At 31.3% G+C, this 10,998-nt stretch overlaps 1 protein-coding gene across 1 annotated transcript; it reads left to right on the top strand.

Annotated features, from left to right (window-relative positions):
- Positions 1-9,855: 9,855 nt before the first annotated feature.
- LOC137655585 (uncharacterized) lies at positions 9,856-10,236 on the top strand. Its single transcript, XM_068389484.1, has one exon. The coding sequence runs from the start codon at positions 9,856-9,858 to the stop codon at positions 10,234-10,236; it is 381 nt and encodes a 126-aa protein (XP_068245585.1).
- The last annotated feature ends 762 nt before the right edge of the window (positions 10,237-10,998 follow it).

Genomic DNA, 10,998 nt, shown 5'->3' with positions numbered 1-10,998 from the left:
TCTCTCTCTCTCTCTCTCTCTCTCTCTCTCTCTCTCTCTCTCTCTCAAATGTCTTTATATATTATTCCCAATACTCTTCGCATGACCAAATTAGCTTAAAACATAACTCATATAACTTTTAACCCATGAAATTTTTTTTTATCATACATTTTCCTATCCCTACATTTCTCATACATTTAATCCTTTTGATAATAAAAAAAATAAACGCTTTCATAACTTCCTGTAATATCCTTTTAATATCTCTAAATAAAAGTGTTACTTTCAAATTTTAACATTGAACCCTCACTCAACTACGTTCTTCAGTGCGTACATAGCCTGGCTTTTCCTGAATTCTTACTTAATTCCTTCCATACAAATATGGAATTGGTATTTATGCATAATGCTTCCATATCTTAGGACCAATTCTACACCAGGCAAGTTACTCTCTATCATCGTAATTCAACGCATGCCCCCTTTTCTATCACTAACCTATAAACATTTTATGAAATTAATAATTCTCACATTTCTCAACCCTCAACAGTAACTTCTCTCACGCTTTTTGGTCAAAAAGAATATAAGGATTCGTAAAAAGTACAAATGGAGGTCAAATGTATTCCGTCATGAGAAAAGGCTGTTCGTTGTAATCGTGTTTAGTTCAGGAATGGAACAGACGAAGAGTAAAGAGAGAGTTTCCGGAGGAGTTTGAGTCAATACCTAGCTTGCTGGTAACAGATTACTGAGATGCGTTCAGGAAGTGGCTTCATTGTAGTGTGGGTTCTTAAGAACTTTCATGAGAATATGGAAATGAAAATGAAGAGAAATTTTTCTTTTAAGATACATTTTAGAGCAAACAGAAGTGCACTAATTCGTGGCCCGGGCCATTTCTAAAATGGGAGGTTTTCTCGTTAAAGAAATACAATAAGGAAATACAATTATTAGGAATAGGGTAAAAATGGAATATAAAATATATGGACATTAAAAGGAAAAGAATATTCACAGAATTTTAAGAAATATAAGGTTAACGTGCAAATAAGGGATATATTCAAGTAAGAGATTGGTAGGAAAGTCTCTCTCTCTCTCTCTCTCTCTCTCTCTCTCTCTCTCTCTCTCTCTCTCTCTCTCTCTCACACACACACACACACACATATATATATATATATATATATATATATATATATATATATATATATATATATATATATATATGTAGACATATATACACAGACATATATATACATATATATGTGTGAGTATGTATGTATGTATGTATGTATGTGTATGTATATATATGTGTATATATATGTCTATCTCTAATATATACAGTATATATACATACACACATATACCACCTCATACACATATACACACACATATATACAGTATATATATATATATATATATATATATATATATATATGTGTGTGTGTGTGTGTGTGTAGGTGTACTGCATATATGGGAGACATACTGTGTGTATATATATATATATATACTATATATATATATATATATATATATATATATATATATATTGTATATATGGTTTCAGGTGTATGACCATCCATACATAAATGATTAAACTATCTAATACGGAGATTAGTAGAGGTGAAGCAGCATTTCTATGTCTAATAAAATAAATTTTGAGCTTGGAGTACAAAAAAATAGACTAGTTTATTACAAATAACATTTAACTTTAAATGCTGATGCAAGTCGGAAAATGTATGTGAAAGTAAATGCTGGGGTTGTAAAATAGGAAATTGTCATTTATGAATAAGTGACCAAGGTGTGTAAGGTTATGTCCATACAAGGAAAAGTACTGATTTTGTTCAATGTTTTTAAGTCGATACATTTAAATGTTGCAAAATTACGTTTGGCTCAATGTCAAATAATAATAAAACTTAAGATATAACTGAAATGAAAAGCAACAAAATCAAAAAGGAAATTTCTGAAACTGATACCGCTATACCTTGCGATGGCATGTGTATAATATACATTAAATAAAAAACATACATAAAAAAAACTTCAAAGGCTAGAACTTTAATAATACCACTTCCTCTCATGGTTAAAAACAAGTGCATGGTACATCAACCCTCAAATAACAATGTTTGAAAAAAACAAGATGTACAATATGACTAGCAACAATACTTACTACAATAGAAGTTTTCACAAAGGACACAACAATATAGACCACTATTGTAACGATGCAACTCTTCATATTATTCTTTATTGTTTTACAGAAAGACAAAGCAAAGGTAATAGGAACATTTTGATGAAAAATCAATCAATTCATCCAAATTTTGCATTGTAATGGTTGCATGAAAACCTGAACGACATATTCCAATTAATTACGCAAAAAAACTTACATTCAACCCATAAAAAATCAGATATTGCAAAGGGTTACCAAGCAACGTGAATAAAAATGCAGGTGATTTCTATTATGGCTATACTGCTTTTTGATATATTTGAATTCATGCTGTTACTGTACACGAGTGTTTATGTACACAAATACTTATATATATATATATATATATATATATATATATATATATATATATATATATATATATAAATATATATATATATATAAATATATATATATATATAAATATATATATATATATATATATATTTATATATATATATATATATTTATATATATTTATATATTTATATATATATATATATATATATATATATGTATTTATATATATATATAATTTATATATATATACATATATATAAATATGTATATATAAATATATATATATATATATATATATATATATATATATATATATACATATATATATATATATATATATATATATATATATATATATATACACATATATATAAATATGTGTTCATAGAAAAATAGATATGCGTACTTGAATCGCAACATATTTCTGACACTAACTGATTGGATAAGATGATCTGGTATATATATATATATATATATATATATATATATATATATATATATATATATATATATATATATATATATATATATAGATGGATATAAAATCAATATATTATACACCCCCTACTATCTGGATTCTCTCTACCTCGTGATCATAGACCCAAGGGGGAATCAATTCAAAGATAATAGTTTCTGGTCGGCCAGGGAATCGAACCCATACCAAAGAAACTGAGGTTCCATTGACTTAGGAACTCAACCACAAAGGGAGATAAAAGTTGATGACAATTTTCCCAAACTTATACCTATCGAATACAGGTTTTTTTTTTCTCTTTGTACTTAGAATCGAATTCAACCCATCTCTACCATGGTAGCTTGTTGTTAAGTATGTACTTGGCTATGATTAATGATAATTTTGCACATTTAAACGTGTTTTTTTTTCATATGTATTCATATACGCCATTTATGATATACCTTCTAATAACAAGCATATATCATGTTTTTCTTATTCTGATAGCTTGATACGATATTCAAATTGACAGGAGTTCAGAATATAATTGCGTACTAAAAACAGGTGAATTTTGGTGTTAGTTGACATATAATGATTATTTGATGAATATAAATTTCTATCCAATGAAGAAGAATAAATTCCGTAAAATATTAAGTATAAAACTAAGAATTCAAAATTGACGCATAAATATTAAAGACAAGCCAGAATGCAAAGGCTCTCCAGATAATGTCCTGTGAAGTAGCAGCTACACCCAGGCACATTCCAGAAACCGCACTCGGGCCATTTCACAAATTCGACATCCCATCCGAATCTCATTAATATCCCAGTCAATTCCTCATTACGGTTTCCGATACGAAAACAATAACGATAATGACGAAAACATTGCCAGAGGACGGACAGAATTATCACTAGACGATGGACGCTCGCAGGTATCCAATAACCTTTAGCTTGCTTGCTTGCTTTCAAGCAAGGCAATCTTAAAGCAAGCAAGCAAGCTAAAGGGAACGATCATTTCCTTATTTTCTGACAGTTAAAATTCACTCAAGAATGGCAGAGGCATTGATAATGCCATAGACTAGACTGACCAAATATAGATATGATCAGCGGCTAAGGACCCTCTCCACCAAGATACGACCAGGGAGTGCCCGGCTGTGACGGCTGATAACTCGGCAGGTAGATCTTAGAGACTTCCCCCAAGGATGGTGAGGTTGCAGACACTAGTAAATACTATCGAGATTCAACGTTTCTCAAGTCCAACTAATGGCTATTATTATTATTATTATTATTATTATTATTATTACTAGCCAAGCTACAACCCTTGTTGGAAAAGCAAGATGCTATAAGCTCATGGGCTACAACAGGGATGTAAAGGATGGTCAGAATTATGAAAAATCTAATGCAAGATGCATAATGAACTAACGATTAATATCTAGATCAAGAATAAAAAAATTTAATAGACCGTAAGTTTCTGTCCAACAAATTAAGATGAGAATAAGCAGCTGAAGAACAGACAGGAGAATAATACTCAAAACAAGGTGGAATGAAAGAATTAAAACACTTCATCAGAATAGATTGATCACCGAACATCTTGAAAGACTTTCTCAATAAGCCAATTTTTTGTGCAACGTAAGAAGACACAGACCTAATGTGTTTCTCAAGAGTAAATATACTGTCGAGAATCACACCTAAAATTTTAAAAGAGTCATACAAATTTAAAGAAACATTATCAATACTGAGATCCGGATGTTGAGGAGGCACTGTCCTTGACCTACTTACAATCGTACTTTGAGTTTTGTTAGGATTCAACTTTATACCCCATAATTTGCACCATGCACTAATCTAACTAGATCTCTATTAAGGGATTCACCAACCCCAGATCTACATTCAGGGGATGGAATTGATGCAAAAAAAGTAGCATCATCTGCATATGCAACAAGCTTGTTTTCTAGGACAAACTACATGTCATGTGTATATAGTATGAACAGTAATGGGACAAGAACACTACCCTGTGGAACACCAGATATCGCATTCCTATACTCACTTTGGTGTCCATCAACAACAACTCTTTGAGATCTATCACTTAAAAAATCAATAATAATGCTAAGAAATGACCCACCCACTCCTAACTGTTTGAGTTTGTAAACAAGGGCCTCATGATTAACACGGTCAAAGGCAGCACTAAAATCAAGGCCAATCATACGCAGGGACCTTTCCAATAGAAAACCATAACCCTTTTGAATAGAAATAGAAATCACCCACCCCCTCATATATAGTATGATGCAAGCGGAAGATAACTTTAATGAACTCTTTATGAATCCCAAGAGATAATGAGGTTGGATAAGAAAATGAAAAATTCATGGTAAAAGCAACTGAAGATAGTTTTAATTAACATAACGCATAGAGTCCGAAAAGAGCATGTTGTTAGAAAACATAAAAGGGAAGATATTCCATTGTAGACACAAAGGAGATATCATGGAGATAATCATTAGAGTGGAATGCCAATTTTCTCATTTTAAATTCAGGCTGCTTTGAAATGTGATGGCAAAGTTAAGTGGATGAGTCAAGTTCCCAAACGATATCAACGAATCCTGTTTCGACAATGATCCCCACATGCACAAACAAAACCAATATCGCCTACAATTCCAGGCACTGCTAATTGCTTGGTCAATAAACTCTCATCTATAAGTCAAACAAACTAATAGTTTTCACTAAAATTCGTTGCCATGGAAATGGTAGCGACTCGGATTACACTTCAGTTTTAAAACTCCATTATCGTCATGTCAATCTACAATTTTTTGAAACCAAATCAAATATATAAAATCGTAAATTTTGATAACACAAATACTTTATTACCGCAGCCAGTAAAAGCAAACACCATTACAAAAGGGAAATAACTTAAATTGGTTATAGATAACTATCAGTAATAACTAAGAACTCAATCTGGTTGATGAGATTAACGGAAACTGTTTTATACCATTCATTGTTATTGAACACAAATTAAAATTTTACAGAATATCTGGATTTATATATAAAAACCCGTTATATTCTACAATTACCTTCTCTCCACCTTCTTGAATAAGTTTTAAAAAATTGAACAAATGAAATAAGAACTAAGTCACTACAAAAATGTCTGGATATAATCTCAAACAATTTAATATCTATCATAAATTTATGTATCATAAAACAAATATGGTATTTCTGCTCAGCGATCATTCAGCTTTCACAATTTTGCTACAGAAACAATAAAAACTGTAAGTACAGTATATCCAAAGGTAGTATTCATACACGTAAATAATAGTTATTGGCTTATTGGATAATAATTTTAAACTTTGATCAAACTAAGCTATTTGTAAATCTAGCAACATTTAGACCAAGCAAAGAATTGTTTTAGGAATTTTCTTCCAAATCGATAATTTATTTCTAATTGTTTACATCAATTGGACAAATTAAATGTTCAAAATATTCGTTATCTTAATGAAAAAGTTCATCTATAATCAGTCATTTCTTAATAAGAAAACTTGCCTGATACAGTAAATCAACTCTTTTCATACGGTATTATTAAGCCGGAATCATAACTTTGTTCTACATATTTCTCGTAGTGATCAGATTTTTTAATCTCAAGTTCCTTTACAAAACTTCATGGAGTTTTTCGACTTTCACTTTGAAAACCTAGAGTTATTGCCACTTTCATGAAAATAAATTTAAACATGTACAGTGAGCATTGTTGGGTTATCATAACGCTCGATCCTAACCACATAAAAATACACAGAATATTTATAATTACTTATTTATAACTTATAATTAGCTCAATCCGGCTGGCTATAGCCATCCCTACACTAAAACCCACTTCACAGTAATATTTACATCTAAAAGAGATTACTAACTTCTTCTTTAGATTTATCGTTGATGAAGGAGTTGTGAACTTTTTTGAGAAGTTACCAACACTAAACCCCTCAAAAATATGATTTCAACACTGAAAAATAAGGATTTAATTTATTGTGATCTATAAACCATAAGGTATCATTATTACTAAGGAATAAAAAATGGTCTGGGTATACACTTATTAATTTCATTTCTATAATCGTGATCCTGAAATTGTGAATTCACACAATTCATATTTGTTGATTTTATAGTTGTTAGCAAATGCTGTTTCAGGATATTCAAAGAAAATATAAAGAATCTCTACGTCAGTAAATTTATGTCAGGACTAATCACTGAAAAAAAGGAGAATTTCTTCACTTCTTGCTAGTATCCAGTAAATTTATTAATCTACTTATTAATTTAATTTTTTCTCCACTTATTCAGCGTTTAATTTATTCCCCTAGTTTTCATAAGAAACATATAATTATCAATTTGATGACAAATTTATTTATTCATGAAATGCTACCATATGAAAACAACAACGTTTCTCTATTATTATTATTATTTGCTAGGCTACAACCCTAGTTGGAAAAGCAGGATGCTATAAGCCCAAGGGCCCCAACAGGGAAAATAGCCCAGTGAGGAAAAATGAAACATTTTAAGAATAGTAACATTTAAATAAATATTTCCTATATAAACTATGAAAACTTTGACAAAACAAGAGGAAGAGAAATGAGATAGAATAGTGTACCTGAGCGTACCCTAAAGCAAGAGAAGGAAAAGCATCATTGTACACGAAACACAACCGAAAAAAAAGAAAATTATCTCAGTTTTCTTTTCAATTTTAATATCATACAAACGTTTTATCAGGGAAAATTCGACTTTCCACTTGAATAGGGAATTATGAAAGCAAAAATACGATCTGCAATATCTCAGATTTATAAGTTTTTCTAGACTCAAAAAACACACTCACAAATAAACATTGTTAATATAATTTCACGTGTAATCTGAATTGCCAATAGTTTCGTAATTCCGAGTGAGAAACGACGTTCATTTGTTTCAATATTTTATGCCCGCCTTTTCCAACGGACCAGGATAGACATGAAGGAATCGTAGCTCTTATTGGTACTGGATGATTACAACATTTTATATTTACCTTCATGGATAAAGCAAATAAAAATTACTTGTCAAAATACCCTAGTCGAAGAAATATTCAAATTAAAATAAAGCTCAAAATATATCCATAAATATTTTCAGGCAAAATCAAATGAAGATAAAAACTTTTATATCTCTTGCAGATAGAGGAATTTTACATGGATTTATTTCAAAATTTTGCACGAATAAAAATAATCTAAAAGCTTTAGATCTGCTATTCATTAATCAACAAAATAAATAATACGAGCTCTATTCACTCCATAAAAAAAAACGAAAAAACGCAAATCCTCCGAGTACGAAATCCTTGCAAATAACAATGTGAGAAATCATACAAAGCCGTATTTTTGCACGTAACAGGTTCCCTTGACATAAACAAATAAATACGAAGCAAATCATTCAAACCTGGATTAAATCAAACCATATTTCTTGAGAGTTCGAACTCCTTGCAGGAGTTCACATAACGGAACAGTAAATTGTGACGATCTGCAGCACTTGAGAGACGTCTTATACGTCAATTATTCCTGAAGGACTCGAAAGATTATTATATTAGAGTCTGAACTCCAGGAGAAGTGTCGACGGGAAACTGTCAGGGAAGCTTGATGGACAAGGCTGAACTTACCTTTAGCATGAGAGGGAGAGAGAGAGAGAGAGAGAGAGAGAGAGAGAGAGATGTCGTATCTCGAAAACTGCTATCTACTTATACTACGACAACTACTAAAAGCTATAATTTCTTCGATCAGAGTATCAGAAAACCACTTACCTTTAGCACATGAGAGAGAGAGAGAGAGAGAGAGAGAGAGAGAGAGAGAGAGAGAGAGAGAGAGAGAGAGATGTCGTATCTCGATTACTGCTACCTACTTGAACTACGGCAACTACTAAAACCTATAATTTCTTCGATCAGAGTATCAGAAAACCACTTACCTTTAGCACATGAGAGAGAGAGAGAGAGAGAGAGAGAGAGAGAGAGAGAGAGAGAGAGAGAGAGAGAGAGAGAGATGTCGTATCTCGATTACTGCTACCTACTTGAGCTACGGCAACTACTAAAAGCTATAATTTCTTCGATCAGAGTATCAAAAAAGCACTGAAATAGTTTTGCAAAATCAAAAAATTGTCAGTGGTGTTATAAACGTAGAAATGCATTTTTAAAACTATAGCATTGTAGTATTTTTCAATGTAATCTTTCAGTCCATAACTCTACAATCCATAGATAAGAGCCACCCGTTGAGATAACACCGCTACAGAAATTGGATCCCTCTCTGGTTACGGCTCATTTCTCAATTGCCTACACATACACCGAATAGTCTGGCATACGCTTTACACATTCTCTTCTTTCCTCACACATCTGACAACACTAAGATCAACCGACAAATTATTCTTTAATAATAATAATAATAATAATAATAATAATAATAATAATAACACCAGTGGAAAGTCGCTGATACTAGAGACAATAAAATTCCTTTCATTATCCAAATGCCTCAAATTCTTGCACGACGACTTAACGAGCAAGATTCATTCTCGCATAGAAAACGACATAACGAGCAAGATTTATTTTCGAATAAAAAACGACTTAACAAGCAAGATTCATTCTCACATAGAAAACGACTTAACGAGCAAGATTCATTTTCGTATAGTAAACGACTTAAGGAGCAAGATTCATTTTCGTATAGAAAACAACTTAACAAGCAAGATTCATTCTCGCATAGAAAACGACTGAACGAGCAACATTCCTTTTCATATAGAAAACGACTTAACAAGCAAGATTCATTCTCGCATAGAAAACGACTTAACGAGGAAGATTTATTTTCGTATAGAAAACAACTTAACGAGCAAGATTCATTCTCGTATAGAAAACGATTTAACAAGCAAGAATCATCCTCGTATAGAAAACGACCTAACAAGCAAGATTCATTCTCGCATAGAAAACGACGTAATGAGCAAGATTCATTCTAGCATAGAAAACGACTTAACAAGCAAGATTCATTCTAGCATAGAAAACGACTTAACGAGCAAGATTCATTCTAGCATAGAAAACGACTTAACAAGCAAGATTCTTTCTAGCATAGAAAACGACTTAACGAGCAAGATTCATTCTAGCATAGAAAACGACTTAACAAGCAAGATTCATTCTAGCATAGAAAACGACTTAACGAGCAAGATTCATTCTAGCATAGAAAACGACTTAACAAGCAAGATTCATTCTAGCATAGAAAACGACTTAACGAGCAAGATTCATTCTAGTATAGAAAACGACTTAACAAGCAAGATTCATTCTAGCATAGAAAACGACTTAACGAGCAAGATTCATTCTTAAATGGAGAAGCAATTTATTTCACAAGTGATAAACAATATGAGAGTCAAGGAGATCCTGTAATGCTCATTCTTCCTGTTCATATATTAGAGAATTACATATAGTATGATCTTTTAAAAATCTCATATGAACCATTGGTTCACCATTATAATTGCATTGAAATATGAAACCCTCTAATCATTAGTACATATAATATAAAACTAAAATTTAGCAAATGAGAAAAAAGAAAATAGCTATAGACTTAAGTTTTGAAAGCTATTAAGAAAACTTGTGCTAACTTTGGTTTCATCGCATAATACATCTTTTTTAAATATCAAAATAACCTTCAACATCTATTTCCCATTCTTTACAGTAATAAGGTTCAGCATCTATTTCCCTTTTATTATAGTAATAAGGTTCAGCATCTATTTCCCATTCATTATAGTATTAAGGTTCAGCATCTATTTCCCACTCATTTTAGCAATAAGGTTCAGCATCTATTTCCCTTTTATTATAGTAATAAGGTTCAGCATCTATTTCCCATTCATTATAGTATTAAGGTTCAGCATCTATTTCCCATTCATTATAGTAATAAGGTTCAGCATCTATTTCCCACTCATTTTAGCAATAAGGTTCAGCATCTATTTCCCTTTTATTATAGTAATAAGGTTCAGCATCTATTTCCCATTCATTATAGTATTAAGGTTCAGCATCTATTTCCCATTCATTGCAGTAATAAGGTTCAGCATCTATTTCCCATTCATTGCAGTAATAAGGTTCAGCATC

This window comes from Palaemon carinicauda, chromosome 16, assembly GCF_036898095.1.
Source record: "Palaemon carinicauda isolate YSFRI2023 chromosome 16, ASM3689809v2, whole genome shotgun sequence".
NCBI classification, from domain to species: Eukaryota; Metazoa; Arthropoda; class Malacostraca; order Decapoda; family Palaemonidae; genus Palaemon; species Palaemon carinicauda.
Note: the sequence above shows the minus strand (reverse complement) of the source record. Positions and strands in the feature narration are given on the sequence as shown.

What these genes read in the sequence shown, in the direction of transcription:
- LOC137655585 (XM_068389484.1), top strand. Translation starts at nt 9,856, where the DNA reads ATGAGCAAGATTCATTCTAGCATAGAAAACGACTTAACAAGCAAGATT.